Source organism: Pseudochaenichthys georgianus, unplaced genomic scaffold (assembly GCF_902827115.2).
Source record: "Pseudochaenichthys georgianus unplaced genomic scaffold, fPseGeo1.2 scaffold_1112_arrow_ctg1, whole genome shotgun sequence".
NCBI classification, from domain to species: domain Eukaryota; kingdom Metazoa; phylum Chordata; class Actinopteri; order Perciformes; family Channichthyidae; genus Pseudochaenichthys; species Pseudochaenichthys georgianus.
Genome location: NW_027262064.1, coordinates 12501 through 39577, shown reverse-complemented (window position 1 = coordinate 39577; position 27077 = coordinate 12501). Strand labels below are relative to the sequence as shown.

At 41.2% G+C, this 27077-nt stretch overlaps 1 protein-coding gene across 1 annotated transcript in view; it reads left to right on the top strand.

Annotated features, from left to right (window-relative positions):
- Positions 1–284: 284 nt before the first annotated feature.
- LOC117440663 (golgin subfamily A member 6-like protein 24) overlaps positions 285–27077 on the top strand; it is a gene marked incomplete at its 3' end in the record, with an annotated part of 30162 nt that continues 3369 nt past the window's right edge. Inside the window, exons 1-13 of the mRNA XM_034076897.1 lie at positions 285–419; positions 5784–5930; positions 7936–8085; positions 13270–13332; positions 13674–13841; positions 14139–14222; positions 15029–15196; positions 17015–17224; positions 17359–17589; positions 19782–19883; positions 20098–20174; positions 20487–20631; positions 22288–22504. Coding sequence (XP_033932788.1) covers positions 285–419; positions 5784–5930; positions 7936–8085; positions 13270–13332; positions 13674–13841; positions 14139–14222; positions 15029–15196; positions 17015–17224; positions 17359–17589; positions 19782–19883; positions 20098–20174; positions 20487–20631; positions 22288–22504 — 1897 coding nt within the window. The remainder of the gene's footprint in view (positions 420–5783; positions 5931–7935; positions 8086–13269; positions 13333–13673; positions 13842–14138; positions 14223–15028; positions 15197–17014; positions 17225–17358; positions 17590–19781; positions 19884–20097; positions 20175–20486; positions 20632–22287; positions 22505–27077) is intronic.

Below are 27077 nucleotides of genomic sequence, written 5' to 3'. Positions count from 1 at the left end.
TGATTGTGTGTGATCCATGTGTGCCCACCCACACTGTATATGTACAGGTAATACCTGTATTGTCTATATTGTGTGTGTGTAGAATTTCAAGTCATGGCAGCATTCTAGACAATCAGTGTCTAATTTCTTTCTATTGCAATTTTGTCTTCTTATGAGGATAATTCCACGCATTGTCAATCAGAATTTGATTCATTGTCATTTTTCCCAATAGAGGAGCTTGAGTGACTACAATACACATGTTACTGCTTTGTCTACAGTTGATGACGGTGAATGAATATTAACCCATGACTGTGTTACAGGCCGAGGCCAAAATGGAGTCTTTAAGGGGCGGGCTTGGCACTTTATTTGAGAGAAGGATGGAGGAGAAAGAGGAAAGAAATAACCACCTAACTGAAGAGCTGAATACAGCAAGACTAAAGGTAAGAAGTGTACCCAAACTACTTGTGTTTTTATATTTAGCTAAAAGACAGGGTTATTTTCCACATTTACAGTTAAACATTTTTTAATGCATCTATCCTGACTGGCAAAATCATTATTTCTACCTGCCCAATAATATATTGTGAAAACACCCACACTGTATATTTTCTAAAAGCTTTGGAGCAAATTAAGAATGGTATTGCGTGTGTAGCTTACTGGTACATTACTGGTTGACCCCTGGGATTCTGTTTTAAGTATGCTTCAATACGTTTTCCACCCACTTGTTTTATGCCCTTTCAATTATACAGATTACCAAAGCAGCTCGAGCTTATTGAGCTGTACTTTGGATTCAAAGGCACAGCGGCCCATTGAGGCACAAGCACCGAGTGAAACACACACACGCAAACACACGGTACACACGGCCGGATGATATGCATATCATTACGCTTTTGATCGAATGCCAAAGTTTCGCTGAGAAAGACATCAGAGTCAAATGGAGCGTGCATGTACACAACACCTGTAGGATTTGCGTGTGTGTGCGTGCGCCTGAGAGAGGCAGCTGTGAAATCTGCACCTGTTTAATTGAATTAGCCTCGTTAATGTATTCACACCGGCTGCCAAAAAAGCACGCCCTTAACGAGCTCATTAGACCAATTAGTTAATTAATTGTCTGTATAGCAGAGGCTTCCAAAAGAGCTGCGTCTTCATTATCTGATGCCAGGCGCCTGTTGGATCATTGAATGAGAGCTGATAATGCATTGCTGTCACACAGTGACACTCGTGTGTGTGTGTGTGTGTGTGTGTGTGTGTGCGCGTGCGCGTGCGTGTGCGTGCGTGCGTCCTATATATACTCTAAGTGCGGATGCAGACACCATGGCCGTTGTGTATATGCTTTTGTCTGTCTGTGTGTGGTATGCTCGGAATATTGCGCCCAATATCAGTGTGCATATTGCTGTGAAAGGTTATGTGGGGGCCGCCACTCCCACAGGTAAAGACAGGGCAGTCTTCCTAGCCACTTTCTAATCTCTCTTTTATTAGAAGTTAATATCTCGCCTGCGCTTTCTCACTCCACACTCCCACCTGCTTAGAAATGGCCCCGCTCCATCTTTTTAATTCAATTATATTATCCACCTTCTCTCTCTCTCTGCCCATAACTCTGCAACTCACATCTCTCACTCTCACACTCAATCTCTCTTTCTTCTTTTCGGTCTCTTCCCATCTCACCCCTCCTTATTTTGTCCTCAAATGTGCCATTTCTATTCGTAATCCTAGATGGAGGATAGACTTTCGCCAATCAAGGATTTGCGCAAGCCGTTCTCCCTTTCTCCTCTCCTCCTCCGCCTCGGTGGCTAAAAACACATGATGGCTAGGAGGAGAGGATAAAGGAAAAGGAGACGGGAGGAGGAGAATTTAGGAGGAGGCGGGGGGGCAGGAACAGAGGGGAGGACCATAGGGGTGAAACTTTAATTGCTAAAGTAATGAGACTTGATCAGATCTCAATAGGGACTCTACTAATATGAAAGTCCAAGGCTTAAGCACTAATTTGAAATAAAATCACAAATCTGATATTCTGTCGCCGGGACTTCAAGCCAGGATCTCATACTCCCCCACTGGAGAATTTAAACTCCACACAGACCACATGGGAAGTTTTAATCATCTCTGATGGTGGCAGATTTGGAGATGAGAAAAGTCTCCCGTAATGTATTCATTATGTAACAATATTAGGGAGTTCTCAAAGTCACTGGCGTAAAGACCTTGGGATACAGGAGGGATTTTCACAGACACTGTGATCTTTAACTAGCTGCCTATGGATAAATAGCAGTGACCATACAGTGAGGAGGATTGTGGAGAATGTCATCTCTTTCCCTATGTTTTGTCGGACTTTTTACTTTCCAACAAATGTCAAAAAGCCCAAAAACCCTTTTAAAAAGAACATTGTTTCATCTCAGTATATTATTATCCTCAAAGTTGCTCAAGCTTATTTTTTTACTTATGCTTATCCCTCAAGTTTAAAAAATATAGTGATACAGATTGATGGAAGCAATATAGGGGTTTAGTTAATATTTAAATATACAGAATATAATGTCTATTGCTTATGAAGTATTAACATAACTCATTGTCATAAGTAAGTACAATAAAACAGTTACAGTAGCTGGATTTGAGGAGATATCATTACCTTCACTTGGGTCAACAGTAATGATGATAATATTCAAAATGCATAGAATATCTGCTCCTTTCTGAATAATAATTACTTATTCATTAAGTCCGTCTGCACTATGGACGAGTTAACATACAGACTTTTACCAAACTATTGAAATGTGTTGGACCTGGTTGAAGCGCTGCAATTCACACTTATTATTGTCTCAGTCCTGTGAAACCTATTTTATTTCCCTATAGTCACACTGAACTTAGTGGCGTATCAAGATAAAAAGAGTCATTTTAATTCAGTGTTGCAATAATGGCTGCCCCATTGCTTATAATTGTTACCATCCATTAGCCATGCTCTGGATGAGTTAACTGCATAAAAGACCACCTTTAGCTCCATGTTACAATGGGTTGGATGATGTATATACTGCAGAGTGTGTGGGGGAGGCAGTGAGAGGGGGGGGGGTGTGGGTCTGTGCCAAGACAGAACCACAGAGTATCTGAAAGTAGGAAAGACACTGTACTCGACACAACCATATGTATTGTAATATACACATTATTTAATAGTACAATGCGCACGTTTTTTTAATTCAACTTCTTATTTTTATACAAATAGTTGAATTCTTTTTTATATTTTCTTCTTATGGACATTTTCATTTTACTTCTTATATTTATTTGAATTTATTTAAGTTTTTTTTTGCATTTAACTTCTTATGTTTATTGAATTTTATTTTGTATTTATATAGTATTTATTTAATCACAAAACCCAATTTTGCTCATAATTCACTCATCTTAAATAATCAAGTCTGACAAAAATAGTGATAGCTCTTTAGGGGTGAAAGAAATATAACACACTTTTATATTGAAATGTGACTTTTGCCTTATTTTGTTCTTATTAAAAGCATCTTTGCGTCTAACAGACACACAATGTATCACAATATATTGAGTTGTAACCCCTCGTATCACCACATTCTTGCAGATACACAGCTGTGATGTATATAGAAATGTGTTTGCATGTGTGTGTAACTATGTCTGCCTCCTGCTAATCTAACACAGGACTCGTATAACACAGTGCTAATGAAAAGGGGCTTTGATTTGGATGGAAGTTTTGAACCACAGGCCCACACACACACACTCACAGTCATGCACAGGGTGAAGAGTTCAACCTCTGTCTGCTTCCTTAGAAATAACCTCTCTTCCCCCTGTTAATTACTCAAGCACGCATTCATGTACAGTCATTTGCGTGTATATAAATATTTGTTTAATTTTGTGTGCTGATGGGTAACAATTCAATTTGTGATATTGATGATAAGAGTAATTGATGTGTCAGTTTTACTATAAATATCACATTACAATGGTTTGACTGGAGTTTGAACATTTGTCAAACTAAATATCACAGACCAGTGTACCTCACACAAACATGATGGAGTTTTTGTTCACATGGAATTATCTTTAGTACATCTGCCAACAACATGTTTGGACAGACTCCCCACTGCTGCACACAGGAGACCGTTACAAAGATGTTTGGCGCTCGATATATTCTTATACTTATCCAAGATGGTTTCAAGTGTTACAAGAATTGGAATGGTCCCTGAACAAGCAAAGAGGTGTGTAGAAGTGCACAGCTTTAATACTTAAAAGTGAAAAAAATATCAATACTGTCATAAATATGTAATCATAATGTAAAATGTATGAAAAAGCTATTAACGTTGACATGAAACCACCATTTAACTGGGTCATCTCGCCAATTATTCAGACTTAGTGACAGCTCTATTCTGCTCTCCTGAGTAGGCATGGGACGATTCGAAAATAATGTCACAATTATTCTGTCTCAAATCATTTCTATTCACGATATTTAACTTAATAATCATCAAAATATGCTTAAAACTCTCAAAATGGCTACAGCAAACTAGAATTATTAAGAAACACAATTCTTTGTTTAGCCTATCCCTTTGCTGTTAAAGTGTAAATGTCCCCGCTGTAGGGTGACACAAGTATTTATGATTCATATTTTGATTGCATCAAATTCTCTTGATCCTTGTTTTGACTTTCCTGTTTTATGTTGAAGATTTTACTATAGCTGCATCTCACTTTGGTTAAATGGATTCCTTGCGTCCCTCACTTACGTCGTTTCCCTGCGACTAGTCCCTCCTACCAAGGAAGCAAGGAGAGACGCAAGGAAACCACGAGAAGCAGGGGAATGAGTTTTAAGAGCAATGGGACGCCGTTTCCTCCGGAGCGTCACGTGAAGCGACGTCCGTTTGTGATGACGCCGCACAGCTGATCGTCTGACAGCAGCCAGATCAGTGCATGCGCTGCATCGTCCAATCAGTGAGCGATACACAGTAAGGCGGCGGGGCGAGTGTCGATTTCACCGGAGTATGGTCTGGTAGTTCCTCGATTATCGCTCCTCCGTTATCACTCCTCGATCCTCCGGCAAAAACAAGGCCACTGGGACGCTACTCAAGATGGCGCAGACAAACCAACTTCCGGTGGTACCGAGCCCGAGGAGCGAGGAAATGAAAAATAACCGAAGTGAGACGCACGCTGTGTGTTTCATGTCTGTTCTTAGTTCCTGGGTGTTCTCCCGCCTGCTTGATTGTCTCTCCTGGCTTTATTAGTTTCACCTGTTTCCCATCAGCCCTGCACACCTGCACTGCACACCCTCATTAGTTCTGCTTGTATTTAAGTCCTCGTTTTCTCTTAGTCTTTGTCAGGGCTTTGTATGTCGTGCAACACTTAGTGAAGCGGTTTCTCGCTGGATTACATGAAGCCAAAGGTAGTTTCTGTTAATGCTACCCGTCTCCTACATTTTAGTCCACCCTGCTCCACACAAATAAATTATAAAACAAGGTAATCGAAAATCATAAAGTCCCCTGCACAAATAAAGGATGACAACATTAAAACAAAAGCAATATTATGTGAGTCTGTTGTTTCTTACATGTTGGTTCCTTTTATATTTTATGTGTTTTCACTTCCCTAACATGATGGTTACCTAAGCTGCTTTTTCAAGTCACTCATTTGTGGACATTCATGATTATTATGATAATGTGAATTCTCCACAATCAACATCGCTTATTCTCAGACAGAATATCATAGTAATGTGAAAGGGTGCGTCCAAGCATGCTACTTATCGACTTTGCATAGACAGGTACGCACATGCTGCAGCAGTAGTATATATTCATACGTACATATTGTTCTGTTTTACGTGTGTGTGTTAGATGAAGGAGAGAGAGGAGGATGTGGTTGGACTGCGAGCCACACAGGACTCTCTGAAGGGAACCTTGGCTCTGAAGGAGAAACACACACAACAGCTGCTCCACGACAACACACAGCTCAAAGAAAGCCTGTCTGCACTGCAGAGCAAAGTATGTCACACACACACACACACACACACACACACACACACACACACACACACACACACACACACACACACACACACACACACACACACACACACACACACACACACACACACACACACACACACACACACACACACACACACACACACACACACACACACACACACACACACACACACACACACACACACATATGAGGGGGAGCTCTTCTTAAATAAGGAACAGAATTGGGCAACCTTTCTCTAAATCAAATCCAGTCAGGTACAAGGGGGAATTCTCCTCATGTTTTACTTCCTTCACAGTTAATCATCCGTCCTTCTTCCCCCCCGTCCTCCGCCTTCCCCCTCTCGCCCTCTCTCCATATTTAATAACTCATCGCCACCATCTTAGCTCCGCAGAGGGTTGTACAATAAAGAACCATGTTCGTGTGAATATCACTTAGCAGAGAGAGTGGAGGATGGGTTAAATGTTTTGGTTTATTTCTTTTGTCTTTTATCTTTATCTTATTCTTCCTTGCTTTCGTGTCCTTCCTATCTCATCTCCCTTGTCCAATCTCACCCTCGCCCCAATGAGAACCAATGGTAATGCATGGGAACATTAAAGAGTCACACGCATGATGAATGGAATGGCCTTTAGGTTTCTCTCGTTGTCCTTTTCCTCTCCTTCTTATAATTTCCTCAGTCTCACTCTCACTGTATTTCTTTCTCCTTATTTTCCTCCTTCTCTCACCCCTCTAGGTACATCAGCGCCGAGCGTGGCGGCGATGTGTTTTAAGCTTAAATGAACCCATTTACTGTGTCCTTGACCAAGCTAAGTCATTCATCTGCTGGTGTTTCAGAGTTGCGGGTGCCCGGCAGCCAACTAAAGTATATTCAACATAAAGCGTGTTACTTGACTTCGAGAACACTTGAAAGACTCTCTTAGATGCCGACTCTATGCCTTTACTTTTCTAACACTAAATTAATTTCCCTGTTACCTCACTGACACCATTGATATATTCTGGAGGAGGCAAGCAGATTGAATGCAAGCATTTTATTCTATTTTCCCATTTCTTCAAGTACTTGAGCTCACCTTGAATACTCTGTCACAGGTGTGAGTGTAGTCAATTGGTTTCCATGATCTTTTTCTGATCTAATGCTTGTGCATATCAGTCCATATTATTCTGACTATACAAGGAGTGACAAAGTTCAAAATGAAATTCACCGAGAAAATGTTGTATATCAAGTACTCATTCTGCGTTACCTTGGCTTCTTCTTTTTCCTGCGAACCTTGACAGTGAATGAAGAATGCAAAATCTAAGAAGATTATATATTAATTAAAGTAAACGGGTATTATAAAAGTCTCATTTATAATGTTGTATGGCTATTACCTCCAACATATATTTGTCTAAAACATTATTGTTTAAAGCGTAAAGAAGTCTCAGGCATGCTACTCATTTGTGCTAATATCTTTTATGCAGGTGTGTTTTAAAAGTATGACTCAAGCTAAAAAGCAAGGTGAGTGTACATAGGATTTGCAGCATTATTTAATTGTAGTGCAGGTGGTTTAAAGAAATGTGGTTCTTTCCAAGGACCAATGCTAACAATAGCATAGTGTTTCTCTTCTCTGATGTGGAGCTCAAAGGAAAAAGGACCCCTGCTCTCAGCGCGTCTTGACTCTTGTCCTAAGGTTTAAGATTCACTACAGTTTGTGTCCTACGACTTTATGATCTGTAGTCAAGTTGTTTTATTGGTCTTGAGTCAAAGCGGTAACTGTATGGTTCCCCTGCCTGGCACAAAGCCTTTATGATGTGCCTTTTGCCGCTATGGAGACAGAAGGATGACTAACTTCCCCTAAATTACACCATCATGTCCTTCTCCTGCTTGTGTCTTGTAACCGTTGTCCATTCTTCTCTTTGTGTGCCTCTCTTCCTCAGCTCTCACTGCAGCCAACTGTCCCTCTCACTGCGTTTGGAGGAGGTTAGAAGCACACATACAGTACTTATTCTTCATCTTTCTGCCCTCAGTTACAAACGACAAGTGAAACCCTGGATCAAACCAGGAAGAGTCTGGACACGGAACAACAGCAGATCCAAGAGCAGTTGCACCATGCCAACAAAGCGAGGAAGCATCTGCAGCAGGAGCTAACACACGCACGTCACACCGCTGACAAGAAGGTAATTGGTTTCTACCGAAAGGTCTTCATTCAAATATTAAACTAAATCAACGTATTTTAGTTTCAGACGAGCACATTTGACTTCCCTGTTTTCGGCCATGTATTGTTGACACCGTTACATTATCAGCAAGTTCGTTTCCTCACAAGGTCAAGAAACATTCTCTTCACAGAGTGGACAATGTCAGGAAGAAATGGTTGAACAGAATTATTCCACAGCATGGAGATGAAATATAATATTCGCTTTAATGTAATGCATTGTCTTTCCCCACAATGGGGCTGATAAGAAGGGTCGTGCAGGTGACGGATTCATTTAAATATTCAATATTCAAATGTAATATTCACTGTGACAGGCATTGTCTATTCCTACAATGCTGCTGATAATAAGGTTTGAGATAATGTGTAATGGGATGTTCTGATATTTAGAGCCTTATTAAAAACACACTTTTGACGAACTTGTCATACATGTGGATTGTTCTGCAGAAATTAGATTATTTTCCCAAGCTAGGACTTACTCAAGCATTGCATATGGTTTATTGCTTGTTAGACTTTTTTTATGCTCTGCCCTTTTTGTGATATACCCAAAGCATATGTTAGCGCTCAGTGGTTTTTAATTTAACCTTCATATAACCAGGTTGGAAAGATATTTTTCACTAAGCCATCTGTGAATTTTAAGGGCTTGGATTTGTAAAAGAAAAGCAGCACACAAGATACAGTTCATGCAGTTCACTGACTTCAATTCAGAATATTTCTGCGGTTAGGGTAAGGGTCAGGATTTAGTTGGCTTTCACTGAGGCTATTGTTACAGCAGTCTCACAGTTTATAGCGTGCTCATTTATAAGACATACATCCTTTGTTGCTCATGTTATATGACAGCACATTGGCTATGATAAAGTAACATATTTTAATTAAACATTTTAGAGCATATTTTTTACCTCTGGTGTAGTGAAATGTAATTATCCTGCAGAATAGGAGCATTACGATTTCACAAGGCTACTGTACAACCATGCAATATTGGTCAAATCCGTATTTATCCTTGTGTGTACATGGTATATAATTAGCTAGACTTTATGTATGCATGCACGTGTACTGTATTTGTGTGTGTGAAGTTGTGTGTTTCATGTTTGGATTGCTTAAGCCATCAGATGGACCATTACACTCTGTCCAGGGATCTGGTTTCTGCTCCACATCTGGCCCTGCTTTATGCACCACAATGCTCCTTCTCTGATCTATTACAAGCTCGCTCTCACACACACACACACGCACGCACGCACACACACGTGCGCACACCCACACGTACGTACACTTCACTCCATTTTTGTACGGACAGTGGTAGAAAGAGAGTGTGCTGCTCCCTCTTGAATCTACTGTAAGTGAAGCTGAGAGAACTTTTGTGCTAAGTATTTTCCTCTGCAGCGCTAAATGTCACATTAGCACAGCTGAACAAATACTGTCAACACCCTCTCTTCACGTGAAATGTGCTCTGCTCATTCTCTCCCGCTCTCACTTAGGAGGAAGAATGGGAAAGCAGTTTTCTTTTTCTGGAGAGTAATTCACTTTTCATTTGAGTTTTTACATCAAATTCAATGAAGTAGGAATGAGGAAGCATTGGTCTTACTTGAGTTCAAGGGCGTTTTAGAAATCAGTGCAAAAATGTTTCTATATTTCTTTTTGTCTTTGTTATCATTGATGGCTCTCGGGATTGGATCATAAAAAAATCACTTGACCAAACATGGAATTTGATAATCAGAGCATACAGTCCACTAGTTAGAAAAGGAAACATTTGACACATTCTTATATCTTCTTAATCCCTTTATTCGTCATTTATCTGTATCTTTTTACATGTTCTCCATCTCTATTCCTCTCCAACTTCACACACATTGTCGTCATGCAATGGCCACATGTTGCCGTAGTTTTAACATGTGGTTAAACTGTTCCAAACTCCCCCATTGTGGACCTTGAAAGAAGTGAAGCCATTAACATGACGAGTGGCTTTGTCTCCGAGATGATCCGCTTCATCTCAGAAAACCTAAAGTCACTTAGTTGCACGGTTCTCTGGAGGCTTCTCTTTTAAATGTGCAGGTCGTAAATGTATACAGGAGGAGGGGGAAGGGGGATAGAGGGAGGTGTATGGATGGATTTAGTGTGAGAAACTTGGAAAGGGGAGGTTGCAGGATGTAGAGAGGAAGGGACGTTCAGATAAGGGGAGATAGCCAATGGGTTGAGATTTTAATTCATAACAGACTGATCTCTGGTCAGGAATTATTATATAGCCACTAAATGTAATTGTTGCCATTCATTTTTATTTATTTAGCCAGAATAGTTTTGTCATTTGAAGGTTAAGGACTTTACAAGTGATGGTTCACTCGGACCCAGCACAATCAATGAACCAATGTTTGGTTCAGGGGCTGATCAATGATTCAAATCTGCATGAAGATGTTTTCAAAGCAAAAGAGAAGGGAAAAAAGCATTTGTTGTTCGATTTTGTGAGAGCTTGTTGTGTTGCTCATTTTCAATGATGTGCTTAAGATAAGATGCAGCGTGAAAACAAGATCTGTGAATGTTAGATCAGTGTCGATGTCCAATCATTTTATTTACTGTTAACACTCCAGCACAGTGTGTCTCCCTCTGTCCCTGCGGGGGCTCCAGTTTGAAAAGTATGCACTCGTAGTTCCTCTATAAAGCGCATTATATATAATAATCCAAATGATTTGAAATTGGCAAAGGGTGGCTGAGGGCATGAAGCAAACAAAACTGTGAGGAGGCAGAGAGAGATGTATAGTGGAAGGTTGCTGAAGCCTTCAAGGTTGGACAAACATTGGTCCCACTCACAATGCTTTACAACCATCACAATGGCTTACTGGTTTGTCTCTCTTATTGCTCATTTCTTTTCTTGCCTTGCCACTTCTCCCTTTCATCCCCCGTCACCACCCCCCCACCTCCGACTGTTCAAATATTATTTCTCCCCCTCCTGTCGTCCTCTCCCCCCTTATTTCTCCCTCTCTTTATCTTGTCATTGCCTGTCAGTAGGGATTCTGTCTGCGCCGAGTGTTGTGTGCGTGCCAATGTGTGAACACATTGAGACTGAGATACACTTAAGAGCTCATTGATTTAAAAATACCTTCGATATTGGAGGTCCCCTCCCGCAGATTCGTTCAGAAGCTTATCACACGGCGGAGACATCCACGTAGAGATATGCATAAACCAAAGCTCCACTCCAAAGTTTCTCCTTAAACTTTGTGATTGACCTAGTTAGCATGTCGTTTTGACAAGTTGTCTGTTTTGACACGACATACGCTGGTGTTTATCAGCATTCATTTTGTCTATCACACTTTCATTGGGAATTCACACACACACACACACACACACACACACACACACACACACACACACACACACACACACACACACACACACACACACACACACACACACACACACACACACACACACACACACACACACACACACACACACACACACACACACACACACACACACACACACACACACACACACACACAGAGACACACAGAGACACACTCAAAGATAAACCATGCTAAGATTTAAAAATTGCTGGTGTTTTCTTCGGGTAAGTGCCTTATATTTTTAGGGTTGAATACAAGTTCTGGTCATTATTTAGTTTGTGTAAATGCATTCCTTTCCATCTAACTTCCACTGAATGGAACACAAATTCTTCCTGTTCAGGGGACTACCTTTTTGAACGAGTGTGTGTTTACATGAGCACTCGGTTGTGATTTAGCCGCTACGTGCATGGCAGTGTGTTTGCAGTTTTTTTTTCCCCTTCCCCTTGCCGTAGCTCAGGTTTAGTGTGTTTAGCGAGCCGGGCTGCTGACAGCCAGAGGTGAGAGGTCAAAGAGCCAAGTTAACTCCATCAATCCCCCAGGACAGTTACAAACGAGCCCTCAACTCTGGTCAAAACAATCCCTGGATCATGCAGGACAGAGAGGTGAGAGGGAGGGAGAAAGGGGAGTGGAGGGGGGGGGGGGGTTGACTCAGTTTGGCATGAACAACTGTGTGTATAAACAGACTAATGTATAAAAACAAAGGAAATGCATCACATTTGTATAACACTTATGATGTGCTGTGCAAAGTAGATTGAAAAGTAATATTTCTTCATTAATATCTTCAATTTGATCCTAAAATGAATTATGTCTTAGGTTTTTGAGTGAGACAATGCTGTGGTCCAATCCCGATGTTATTCAGTATTCACAAAAAATGTATTCACGAGTATATTAAAGCATTCCTTCGCCCTGGGTCCACACATTGGGGGTCCTCTTTTTGTTGTTGTTGAGATGTCCTGGTTTTAACCTCTGAAAGCTTAAATGAAAGCCTTAGCATCTTAGCAAAAAATGTAGTCAGACAGAAATAAGTGCTTATAAAAAAATTCCCGAAACACATTAGGAACCTATTTGGCTCAAAATAGAGAAAATAGATGGATACCTGGTCCTTTTTACTGACCTCAAACAGAGGAAAACTATAAAAAAAAAAAAATCCAGACCCAGAGAACACTGGCAGAAAAAAGTCCAAATAATTTTCCCTGCAAACTTGTAAGGAATTACACCCACATAAAATGCAAGGACACACACACACACACACACACACACACACACACACACACACACACACACACACACACACACACACACACACACACACACACACACACACACACACACACACACACACACACCCACACACACACACACACACACACACACACACACACACACACACACACACACACACACACACACACACACACACACACACACACACACACACACACACACACACACACACACACACACACACAGCTGAAGTGGGTAATTAGGGAAGGTCACCAAGGATACAGACAAACACAAGCAATCGTCAAACAAATGCTGTATACTCAGGAGAAGCATAAACAGCCGATTCTCAGCATGCAGCCTCATCCACCCGCCACCACCCTTACCTCAAACACAAATATGAAAACTAGACTGCAATATTTTATCTCCAGTTTTGTAAACAGTGTCATAATTTGGCCTGCTTCCAGAGGTACCGTTTGCCAATGGACACGGAGATAGCATACACAATTCCCTCAAAAGGAGCCTCAGTGTTTTGCTATTTAAAAAAAAAAACATTGTCCACAAAGCTTAAACCATGACAAATGTGTTTTGTTTGGCAGATTCAGAAGAGGGAGATGAAGACGTGCGCGCTGGCGAAGCAGCTCTCTGAATATCAGGAAGAGGTAAAAACAACTGCTTCATTATTCACAAAGCTGATTGAAATTTCAATGCTCGTGGTTCATATTAATGTTAACTGTGTTAAAAGAATGATTGTTGATTCAACTATCAAATTAATAGTAACTGTCATTTTTATTTGATAATTCTAATCAAATCAATTTAATTAGGCTTTTTCTGTGTGCCCATTAGACAATGATGAGTGGGTTATGTGATCCTAGAATTATTATTTTATTATCGTTTTAAAGTGTTATATAAAGAGACAATTTTTTTCCCCTGTTCTTAATGTGGGTGGTGTAAAGTACTTTATGATGGATCGAGTGGCTCCATTTTATTGCATATTTCCCAGTTGCTCCAGAAAGATAAGGCTTTAGAGGAACTGTGCGAGGAGAGGGAAGAGCTGAGAGCCAAGATGGAGGACCGGAGCAGAGAGTGTGTCCACCTCCACCAGACCAAAGAGAGACTGGAGGCTAACTTGGCTCTGAGCCACGAGAAGATCCACACCTCACACCTGGAGGTCCATATCTCTCTCTCTCTCTCTCTCTCTCTCTCTGTCTGTGTGTCTGTGTGTGTGTGTGTGTGTGTGTGTGTGTGTGTGTGTGTGTGTGTGTGTGTGTGTGTGTGTGTGTGTGTGTGTGTGTGTGTGTGTGTGTGTGTGTGTGTGTGTGTGTGTGTGTGTGTGTGTGTGTGTGTGTGTGTGTGTGTGTGTGTGTGTGTGTGTGTGTGTGTGTGTGTGTGGTCATGGAATAAATAAACATGATGGGCTATAATTCTAACATGTGCAATTACTGAAGTATATTCTCCGTGTGTTCAGGTTCGAAGCAGAGATCAGTTCATTCTGCAGCTAAGAGCTGAAATGAAGACAGCTGAACAGAAACATCAGAGGGAACAGGAACCGGTGTGGTGGACTTTCGTGTACATTTGCACTTTTCCTATTATTTATAAGTATTTTCATCATCAGGTCTAGAAAGGCTTTCTTTCCTTAGCGATTGATGGGTAACATTTTAGGTTGTGCCATTTCTCATTTGCATAGTTTACAAGAAATCACATAATTTCTAACGATGTGGTTTCTGATTATATCTTTAGCATATACTATAGAAATGTTGGCAGATTTTCCACAATTGTTGACATTTTAAAAGCTCACCTGCCTTTTTAAGGGTAATTTATCATCTTTCGACGGTGTTATAGGAAAAGTTGGATTTGTTTTCCACTATTAAGTTTTACATTTGTCTCAGGGCCTATATTCCATTCTAGGTAGTACTACAAGGGTTTAAACCTGTCTTACTATGTTTTGGTTTTTCCTTTCATATGCTGAGGCTAGGTTGAGCGAGCACCCCTGTGGTTTTTTTATCCAACAATGACCTGTTTTACACCCACAGACTTGCACACATCGACTCAAGGGAAGTGCCCATACCAGCATCAGTCTTCTACGGTTTGCTACCGAGCAGCTCCATTAGAGCAGTGGGAGGTGTAGCACTTTGCTCAAAGGCTCCTCGAAAGTTGCAGCTAAGGAAAAGGGGAATCGTTACTCATTCATGTCTGCCGTGCCCGCATTTTCCCTACTGGTCCTGAGACTAAACTGGGAAACTCTCTGACTCAAGCCCTCACTTTTAGGCGGCTGCCGCCCCCTCGCTGTCTTTTCTGTCTGTCTGTGTGTGTTTGGATGCCTACATTTCATTTCCACCCTCTCCTTCGTGTGCTTAGGTGGCAGTGCTGGAGGGTGAGGTTAGACACTTGAAACACAAGGTCAGAGGACACCATGAAGAGAAGTTCCAGTTAATCGAAAAGGTCAGGGACATCGAGCGCCTCGTAGACCAAAAGGAGAAAGATCAGCAGCAGCTACATGAACAGCTGCATGATGGTCAGCAACAGGTAAGGAAGGATTCTCTCTTCTCCTCTTCACCTCCGCTCATCTCCACCTTCCCTACAGCGGGATCTATAGATCTGTTGAACTCTCACTCGGAAGCTGTGAAACAGACTCATGAGATTGTTACAAAGCACCGGAGCCAGAGGAGTGTCGCGCTTCACAGCCGATTGAATCTGAACTCTGAGATCAGCCACACACAGAGCAGCAGAAGGATCATGAGTCGCAGGTCGAGAAGCTGAAGGAAGTCAGCAGCACGTAGGCGCAGAGAACTCTCTACTGGGTTCACTTGTCAATCAATGGAGCCATGATCCTATAGCAAAACAATCCATGGTGTTAATCCAAGACAAAAATAACAATCGCATACACTTATGTGTCTGACTGCGAGTGATCTAAATCACAGTAGACGGTCCAGCAGTCTTTTGCCATTCCAAGAACAACAAACTGACCCGTTTACAGCAGACACGCTTTGTTTTGCAGTCAGCTCACATATATCCCAACGTCATCATCATCAGACAACATGGGCCCTCTGTTCGTCAACCTATCACATCCAATTGGACGCAACATACATACAGAGAGAGGAAGAAAGACTGAGATATAAAAAAAGAGAGGAGAATGGAGTTATTATGAGACGTGGGTCATCGTGGGTAGTCATGTGACAGCCATGAATGCTCAAATGGCAGCCCGAATGAGGGTCAAAGCGATGTGTTTTCCATCATGTTTAATGAAGGCTGTTTGTTTCTACAAAGCACAAGCTCCTGATTATGGCCATGGTGTTCCCATTAAGCCTTGTTACGAGGCCTTTCATCCAGCAACAGAAATGAAATGCTAAATCTGCCAGCAGTGTTTGAACTTTAGTAGAGAATACTTAAAAGGGAAAGAAACACCACGAAAAGCAACAGCTACGATGGGTAAAGTTGGTATATGACCCCTTACCTGAAGTTCTCTTGTTATTTAAAATGTACCTTGGGTAACCTTGGTTAAAACATTCGCCAACACACTTGAAAAAAGTGGAGTGTACATGGGCTGAGTCAAGAGTTTTAAACAGTCCACACACGCTCGTACACCTACACAGGTTCTTCAGTTTTTCACTCTGAAGTGGAGAGTAAAAGTTGGCGGTGCCCCTCCATCCTCTTCTCTGGTTTGTGTCTCTTTCTTTTGCATGAGCAACTTTCCTACCCAGTCACGCTGCTTTCCACCCAGCGTTAGTCCTGGATGGGCCCGGCTAATCCCTGGTTAAACCGAGCCACGGTGAACCGCTGAAACCTAACTAGTTGGCTGTCATTAGTAGTAAACCCCTGATGTTCTGATCCAGATTACAGCGGGATTAACGTGGATGAACTCAAGATGAGTGTTAGAGCAGGTTTAACTTTCTCAACCTCTCCCCCTTCAAGGTGAGCTACGGTAGGATTCCTTGTGTAACACCGGGATTAAGCCTGGTTTCACTTCCTCGGTTTCCCTGTCATTATGAGCGAGGTTACTGTAGGGTAGCACAGAATATTGCCCATGTTAGACAAACTAGCATTCACCTATTTACTTTTTTTCCAGCAGCATTTAATCACTATAAATCAATCATGTTTGGATTATGATGATGATGGATGTTGGGTTTAGCCTCCTGATTTGTGCAAGCATTAAAGCATCCTACTGCCTTTTTATCATTGCAACACAAATGATCAGTAACTCCACATTTGGCAGCTGTTCAGTACATTCTCTCAAGAGCACCTACACATGAAGGGAGTCAAGATGCTGGTCTCCTTTTTAAAATATAAGCACAAAGGTTTATTCTCCTGAATATTTGTGCTTCATTTCCCTGTGTTTGCTTCCAGGTGGAGACATTCAAAGCGAAGCTGAAGAAGCAGGAGGTTGAGACTGAACTTCTTCATGAGCAGCTGAGAGGAGCCAGTTTACAAGCCCAGGAGCAGAAAGAAACGGCAGCCATTTTTAGACAAAAGTACACCGCAGCAATGGAGAAGGTGCATCGGGTGCAAGGGCAGGTGGAGCATTTGGAAGAGGAACTACAGTATTCACAGCACCAGGTAGATCATAGTTCACAGTAATACATGATATTACTTATGTTGCATTTTGATCCTCGATAAACCAGTTATACCTATTCATACATTGGCTACCATGTCTTCAGTCCAGTGTAACATTCACTTTGTTTAATTGGCAGCTAAGAGATTCCAAATTGGCAACTGATTCAGTGAGAGAGGAGCTAGCCGAGATGGAGCAGCGGTACCAGGAGAAGGTCAACCAGTGGGAGAACTCGCAGGAGGCTCTGGACCAGCTGACGGATGAGCTCCAGGCCAATCAGCATCTACTGAGGGAGTGTCAACAAAAAGAGGACCATCTAAAAGGCCTGATTGAATCCGTGCAGGAGCAAAAAGACGCACTCAAACAGCAGGTGAGGATAACGTGCACATTACAGTAGCATATGTAAGACAGAACAATAACACAGGCAATGCACTCTTTTGGGATGGAGGTTGAAAGACTTTAATAGTGATTTGATGGCTATTTAATTGTCTAAATCTTAAAAACATACATAGTTATGGTCTGAAAAATAAAGCCAATGCAATTGTATAGAGGTCTATGAAATAATTAGCCTACTTCTAACTTGATTTAATGTCGGAGTAAACATTTCCCTGATGAGTTCATGGGCCTTCTTCATTCCAGCAGGATGTCAAATCTTGTAAATGATGTTCCTATAAAGCACGTTATGATTTCTTCATAAACAATCATACTACACTGTAAAAACGGGTCAATTTATATTAGTGTGCATACAAGTTAATTGTTACATTTTATACCTTTTTAAATGATCTTTTTCAACATCGGGTTGTTAGTGTTTTCTTGAAGGAAGTAGTTTTCCTGTGAGTTCTCTAAAGGAGGATTTTGATAATGTGTACCAGTTTTTTGGTGAGGTCCAAACGGGAGTCTTTGTGTTCTTGTGTGAGCCTCCAGGGGCTTGCCAGCTCCATCATGTTGTGTGAGGACATGCATGGGCCTTTGTGTGTATGTGTCATTGCACTCAAGTGTGTGCGTTTGTGCACATGTGCACTGACGTGTGTCACTTAATCTTTTCTGTTTTATATTTACTACGTCAGGCAACAAATGAATCATCTTTATTACGGAGAAATTTAATTTGGATGAACTTAACTGCTGCCGCCAAGGTCAGACGGGCAGAATGTCATTTTAATCCAATCAACTTTAATCTGTTGGTTATAAAAGAGTTAGGCTGTTGAAGAATGGCTGTATCTCAGGCCCTTTATTACACTAGCTAATGACTTTGATTGTGAGGTGCCTATCAAGAGGTTAGGAGTTCTTATGGAGCTTCACATCCTGCTAATTCTCTACCTCGTGCCTCTTTGGGCTCAGCTAACCCTAAAATCACTGTTCCCTGTTTACAAGAAAGAGTTTTATTGAAAAAATAAAAAAGGTATAAAATCAATGTTCAATTTATGGCTTGTTTTATTTCAGCACAAATGGAAGGACTTACTCAGTAGCTAGAATATAGTATCTTAATGCCATCTCTTTTCTATCCATTTGTATTCAGACCAGGGATATTTCACTATAGCGTCTGGATGCATACTATAGGAAAGTGGAATTTCTCTACTTTCCTATTAAGATGTCTACTTTTGAATTAGTTCCATAAAGTGCTTATATAAAGGACAGCAGTTAATAGACTAAGATTGAGTTTAGTGTTACATTCAGAAATCACAATGAGATACAAGGTCTATTTTCCCCGAGGACATATTCTTTTGTGATAAAAAGAACATTGCTAAGATCTTAAGCTGCTTTTCGTATCGTAGATTCTCACACGAGAGCCACTTGTTAATGTTATGCTTGCTCTGTTGGAGTCTGTGTCAGCTGTGTTGGGAACATCAAGGCCATGTGTCTCTGTGCTCTGCGATGCAACAAATCAATTCACAAATGAGTGTTATACATAATGATGTGTTTCCTTAGAGGCACATCAGTGTCATTGTTGTTTATTAGTGAACCCAGATGCATATAATCTGTTGAAATGCAGTTCATTACAAATGCACTCTTTTGTGACTTAGATTTTTTTTAGGTGTCACCTTTGTTTATTTTTTAAATTAGTTTGTCTTTTGTCGATTGCATTTTTAGTGTTTGATTGACTATCATCTAAATGGTTATTGTTGCTTTGGATTATTTGTGATTGTTTTTACTATGAGTTTGATTATTTTGTTGATTTGAATTTGCAATACTTTTGTTATTGTTTATATTATAGGCCGGCAGTTTCTATTTTTTCACATTTGACATTTGTTTTGTTTTGACGTTTATGGTGCTATTGAGACGTTTGATTTTAAATAGTTCTTTTTGTGGACCAAAAGTAAAAGATGAACAACCACTTTGTTGATCTGGGGATCTAAATTATAAATACATCCTACCAGAAATACAAGTATTTTAATCATATGTTATTTTACTATAATAATTCCTTATCCCCTGTAAGCCATCAGTTTTTATAGTTTCATATATTTAGCCATTTTACTTTGTCAGTTGTATTGACATTGTTTGATTTTAAGTCGTTTTTTCTTCCTGTTATTTCTCTCATTTCTCTCGACCTTCACTTGTTCATAGAAACAGATGTTGGAGTGTGACCTAAAGATTTTTCAACAGAGTCATTCCCATTCGAACGAGGAGTACGTTCACCAACTAAAACACCATCAGCAGCTACAGAAGGTGAGGTCACACATGTTACTGTACACGCATTACAGAGGTGCATATTTTTAACCACACGAATATATCCAGTTAAAGTAGTTGGATATGAAATGCTCTTTGTCTCATGTAGATACATATGAAAACAGAGTTTGACATAAAGTGAGTTTCAGATTTACATGAAAGAAAATGAAGCTACATTCCAGCAACCACTTGTTTCATTCTTTGTGTTTTACAGCGCTGCACGGAGCAGCTTGAGAGCCTTGCGCGGTGTGAAAAGGCTATTCTTCAGATGAAGTCAGAGCTGGAGAGACAGTAATAACTGAGTCTATAAAACTCTCATTCTCCTCTGCTGATCTCCCTTCCTGTCCTTGTCTCTCCTCTCATGCCCTTCCCATCTGCCTCCCCCTCCCCTCTCTCATTCTCTTAACAGTCTGCTTGCCAAATGGTGCACAGTAGCACACTATATGTCACATGGACAATTTAACATAATCTAGTCAAATCATTTTCTTTTAATTTAGCTAATCTGTTATCTGGTTACATTTTGTCTTATTGCAGACATGTTGCTCTTTCGCTGCTGCTTTGCATTCCTTATAAGGCAGTCATTCTTTGCTCTTCTCCCCAAAGAGCTCAGGGTAAAGTCTGTCTGAAGAGAAGTCTTCTCGCGTCCCACCATACTCACGTGATCGATCGCAGCCAGCTGGAACAGGAAGCGATTCATCTGGAAAATGAAGTGACATGCGTAGAGCTTGAGCTGGCTGACACCCAAAAGGTATTCAAGTCAAGTATGATATGTATTTTGACCTGACATAGCCTGTTGTAATCTGAATTGTGTTCCCCCTTTGCTATTGTGTTACGAACCCTATCCACAGTTTTACATGGTTGGCATCTCAGGCTAGGAACACAAGCTGGAGATTCAGTTCAAGTTCCCAAAGAGGAAGTACTCAACCCACCTTCACGGGCTCCACACACCCACCACTCATGTGATTGTCCCGTGATAGCCCGGCAAACAAATTGCTTCGCCATTAATTAAAGCACCAAATGTGCCAAGGCTGGTGAAATTGACTCCAATTAAGAGCTCAATGGGACACTAAATATTCAAATTACTCAAAGTGGTGACTGCAGCCTGGCAGAGTGCCAACATTGCTGGCAGTCATAGTCACATCTGTGTGTGTGTGTGTGTGTGTGTGTGTGTGTGTGTGTGTGTGTGTGCGTGCGTGCGTGTGTGCGTGTGCGCGTGGTCTTGATACGTGGGTGCAAGTGGGAACATTTGATTTTACATTTAATTATGCGTCCTCTGGCACATACAAGTGATAGACATGTCATGCTTACAAAATCATATGCATGCACACACATTAATTCTCACACACACACACACACACACACACACACACACACACACACACACACACACACACACACACACACACACACACACACACACACACACACACACACACACACACACACACACACACACACACACACACACACACACACACACACACACACACACACACACACACGTACACGCACACACACACACCCATTAGCAATTGTGAATATTTTCCTCTTGCTGTTAGGTGGTGGTCATTTATCCAGCCCTAATAGCTGAGACACATCACAATGAGTGTCGTGGGAGGATACATGTAAAGGCTAGAAGAACTTGTTAAAATGTATTAAATAAAGTTAGGACTTTAATTTCTATGAACTATTGTAACTTTGTACATTTAATTACTTTTCTAAAAAGGCAAAAAAGTCCCTAAAAACACACATTCAAACCAGTCAGTGTAAACTTCTCAACAGTGATTCAGAAGACTTAAGAAGATGGAACAGAATACCTTTTATATTCGATATATAAGCTTTTTAACCAAGATATGTTCACATATAACCCAAACACAACTACATTTAAATATACAATGCCATTACATGCAACTCGCTACATGTTACTTTCAATACATATGTGTTTAAACTCAGGAGCACCTCTTCATACCGTACAGTATGTGGTGCTGGAACATAAGTGTACGAAGAACTCCTGTGAAGGACTTCTGAAGCTTTCAAAGTTTACTACAGCATGACCCTTCCAAGCACAATTGATTTGCCAAAAGGCTTGCATATTATTTTTAAAGTAAGCATCTGCTACCAAATGTCTCTCTAGCTCTGTGATCAAGGTGAAAACATAATTTGTATTTTATAGTTTCATTCAAGGTTGCCCATGGATAACGGCATGTAAGTATGGAAGGAAAAATCTAATAAGTCGCCACTCAATTCACATTTTCGGCTCCTTTTATGTCAAGTGTGAAGTGCCTCCTAGACAAAATCCAGCGAGATGCTTGATCTGAACAGGGCCACAAAAGCTGCTTGAGTGTGTGCTTAAAAACTCAGTCACTTATTCACTACTCCTCGTGGTCCTTTACTCCCGCTGCAGGTACATGTGGCACTTCTCAGACAGTCAGAGGAGGAGCTGAAGGAGGCCAGACGAGAGGTGGAGGTTCAGAGAGAGGAGGCGCAGAGGCTTCAGGAGGAGATACTGAAGGAGGAGGAGACGAGGAGGAGCGCCATCAGAGAGAAACAGAGTCTGAGCGCTTGTGTCAGACAGTTGAGCCGAGAAATGGAGGAGCTACGCAGCAAGCGGCAAGTGACAGGTAGCAATCAGGCAATGCAAATATCATGTATCCACCCGTCTGTCTGTTTATCCAACAACAAATAACATGGATGCACATTCTGTGACCCTATAATGCATTATATATAGCTTATTTGTTGTTATAATTTGCTTATAGCACTCTAAAATAATACTTTAAACCCATCATTCCTATTTATAATGCTCTATAACAACAATATTGGCACATCCTTAAGCCTTTTATAATAACATATACTGTACAATGAGCCCTGCCTTTTGTTTTGAACCAGCTCCACTGCTGTTAGCTCGATCTGTTAGCTCAAATTAGCCAGCAGCGGTGTGGTGATTCAGTTCCTGACTGTCTGCACGCAATGTTATCTCAAACACACCCACACACACACTCACACACACACACCAGGAGATAGAGGTTTGATTTAATGGCACACTGCTTTAGCGGTATGGTAATGTTCTGGTTTGTGTGTGCATGTGTGTGCGATGGTGGCCTTTGTAGTAGTGTGTCAGTGCAGGAATGGTGATGGCTGGGTCTCACTGGGCACAGAAATGTCTCATTAAGAATTAACGTACACATCCACGGTCACGCCAGGCAAACACCTCGCATACAAACACACAGGGTCATTTCTCCCAACTCCCCCTGCTTTAATTAGCACATACACACTGGCTCTCGGAGGTACAAACACACACACACACACACACACATTCACCTATTGTCCGCAGAGAGATGAATCTGAGGTCTCTCTCTGTGGCAGACAGTGGCGGGCTTGCTCGCTGAACACTGCTCATTAACAAGATAGAGACAGAAGGACAACGCTGTGTGGCTCGGCCTTTGTGTGTGATCAAAAACCCTCAACTCCACGCTCCACACAGCACCACATATTATCCAGCTTTTAACTCCAGAAAATACAATCCAGCAATGTAAAGCCCATTGTAATGACTTATGAAGAATACAGATTATTATTATAACAAAGGGGGAATTGTTTACTGTGATATAGCTGCAGCCTGAATGGACTGGGTGAGGAGTCAGCTTGAGAAATTACTGTTGTGAACAAAAGGCCTTTTTATTAACATGAAGCCCTTGTCCAGGCTCTTTATTTGTATTGTGAAAAAGGCTCCTTGAGTGGTGGTGATTCTTTGTGTTGCTTGATAACAGTAGATATGGTTTAGGGTGTTGAAGAGTATGAAAATAAACCGGTTCAAATGCAGATTATATGGTCAACAACTAAGAGGTACATTAAGAATAATGAGATAAATAACAAGTGAATTTCCATCAAAACCACATTTGACTTTGTTTCAATATGTTATGTTCTGTTAACTGGAAAAGGGACAAATAACTGGATTTCCATTATACTGTATGTGTTCCTCTTCGTCTTCGCAAGACAGTAAAATTACAGAGTATAATATTTAACTGCCGGAATGATTACCAAATTGATGTTTTTTGTCTCCATCAGTGCATTTTCACTTGTAAAGTTGTTTGCTGCCGGGAAACGGCTGACATGTTGCATGAATGCTACAGTAAACTGGGCGTAAACATAACTGGAGCTGGGAAAATGATGGATATTATATTAAAAGGTCTCTGTGGCCGGATGGAGGGAATGTCAAAGGAGGAAAGAAACAGAGGATAGGAGGAGGAGTGTCATGTGGATGATTGAAGCGGCTGAAGGCAGCTGGATTCAATCAGACTGTGGCAGGAGAGACGGGGAAGGAGAAGAGGGTGATTAAAAAGGAGAGGAAAGAAAGTCCTTAAAAGTGGCATATGACTGTATGTGTCAAATTCAATGTCACCCGCATTTTCTGTACGACTCTTATTATACTAGCTATTCCCTTTCTTAAAAATAGTAACACTTTTTAAACTACACATGGAGCAAGAGAAAGCCAGTGTACAGTTCATATATTGATGTAGACGGTGTAACATTTACACTATATATATATATACTGACGTGAATTAAAACCGATATGTGGCATCATTCTGAAAAGTAAGACTCCGTACCGGCAACACGTTTTATATATGAGGTTACGTAACATATCAGATTCAGATGAAACTGCATGTAGTGTATTCTAAATGGCTGCTAAATTGTTTTCTTTAGCACCTACCTATGAAATTCAAGCGGGGATGGATGTTTGAAATATTCAAATATGACTCATGGTGTCATCTTGCATGTTAAATAAGATGCGTTGTTAGGTTGGCCGTAATGTGATATAAATGTGATGCTCCTTGACAACAAATGAAATGACAGCATAAACAAAAACACAATATCCATATTTCCACACTTCCACAAAAACAGAAATGCGATATTACCACCCCTCTGTGCTGCTGATGTGCATCTGCCTAAAGATGATGAAATCATTATCGTGCATGTGTGTGCGTATGCGTGCGTGCATGTGTGTGTGCTGCTGGATCCCCGGACGCACACGTGCACAGGCCTCTCTCCTCCAATTCACCTCTATTACTAGCTATAATCCCATTTCACACTCTATCGATCCCCAAAACTGTTGTTCACCGGAACCAGCAGCAAACACTGGCATTTCTCCCCATCATTTCACCACCATTGTTCTTTATTACACAAAGAAGCCCCCCTTTGTCTCAGAGCAAACTCAGCCCGCTGTAATATGAATTATAAATGTATGGCTAATAAAAGAGAAGAGGGGGGGGGAGAGAGAAGGGGAGAGAGATAGCGATGGAGAGAAGTGGTTGGTAGAAACATCAGAGAAAATGACTCCTTTACAAGACTCTATTGATCAGTTTCTATCAAAGGGGGATGTCAGACATGAGATTACCTGGCAGTTTGAGCATTAGGTGCCGTGTGTTATAGCCCCGGGCCCTTGTACCGCTGCCAGAGGATTGTAAATAAAGCGGAGAGCAGAGAGCAAGAGGGGAGTGTGTTGGGGTGCATGTGTGTGTGAGTTTTAGATTCTACTTGTGTGTTACTCTTTGTCTTCGTGAGTGTTTTTTTTTCTTCTTCTCGTGGTGTATTTGAGTGCATGACGGTGTGCGGCTGCACCTTTTGGCTTTTACCCAACAGCAGTGTTGCAAGCCCGTGAAACTTCAGAAAGAGAGCGGGAGAGTCTTGGGATGCTTTGGGATGTCTCCCGAGAGCACCTTAGCCCGCTACGAATCCCCCAACAAAGCCAAAGGAAGCCCCTATGAAGCCCTTATGAAGCTTTTATGAGGGCCAGGCAGGGCCCGACCACTGATTCAGGGTGAGCCGGGTTTTCGTCCCTCTCATGTTAAAGGTTAGCCGTGAGAGCGGGGTAATCTGACCGCAGATCTGCGATTATAAACCGACACTATACGACGGACTTTGAAGCGCGTTTGAAGGCATTGAGAGATCGAGAGAGAGTTAGATTAAGAACTAATGTCAGACCTTAAGTTGTGAAGCTAGAATAAAAAGGTCAAGAAAGTGAGAGACCCAAGATCTTCGATTGTGGACTAATGTCATAACTTAACTCTGAAGCCAGATGTAAAAAGACCCCGGGCCTCACAGTATGGACTATCTCAAGCTATTGAGTAGAATTGATTGTTGAGAAATCCTCAGCGGATCCTGGTTTAATGTTGGCAGTATTTTATCATCAAAATAAGCTCAATATACCACACATCTTATCTATTTGTCTGTCTTTGCTGCGTTCTACTTTTGTTTGTTTTCATATTTCTAGATTTCTTTATAAGGAAAGCTGTTTGTCTTTTCACTTAATTTTTCGTGTGGGTTTCATCGGTGTGTTGGCGTGTATCTCTGCCTGTTGTGTGTGTGTTGGTTCAAATAGGAGCGTTTGTGTAAACGGTCAGTCTGTGCAGCTCATTGCTCTCTCTGTGGCCTCCCCTGGCGGGAAGTGTCACTGAGGTCACCTCAAAACTAATGCCTTGAATGCGAATTTGATCCCCACCTCAAGTTTTCACATCTTTCCTTTTATTGATTATTGAGATTCATAACAAACTTTCACCTTGAGATTCAGGGAAATAGGCAAGGCAGGCACACACACAAATAAAAGGGTCTGTGCATCGTTAAATATTTAGCAGTTTCAATTTTCTGAGGGCTTTATTTTAAACAGTTTGGATTCTGCACAACCATAAATTAATCATAGTTTTATTAAATGTTGATTTTATGTTCTCTGTTTCCTCGTTTCTAGTATTGGTTTTAGCTTCCCCCTTATTCTGTCTATCCCACCATCACAGGGTGCGGCGCTAAAAGCTTTACAGAAATACACTTAACATTTCCCTATTTCTATTTCACACACTCAAACATACAGGCTCACCCACAAAGTCAAGGTCCATCCTGTAAATATTCAACACGCACACCTCTACATATTCAGCGCGCACACCTCCTCAATATTCACAAGCCTTGGCCAGCGATGGCTGACAGTTTATGTTATTTTCAATGAATACTGAATTTAGTGAAAAGGTTTTAAGAGCGATGAAGAAACATTGACTCACAAAACAGCATGCAGAAAAAAAAAAGAAGAGGAAATCCTACATTTTAAATTCAAACTGAGAAGGGTCTGAGAAAGCAAACCCAAGCAAGGAGCCGGACTGTCAGTTTATTATGCATCTGCTCAATGCGCTAAACTACTAAGTGTAGGACAATGGG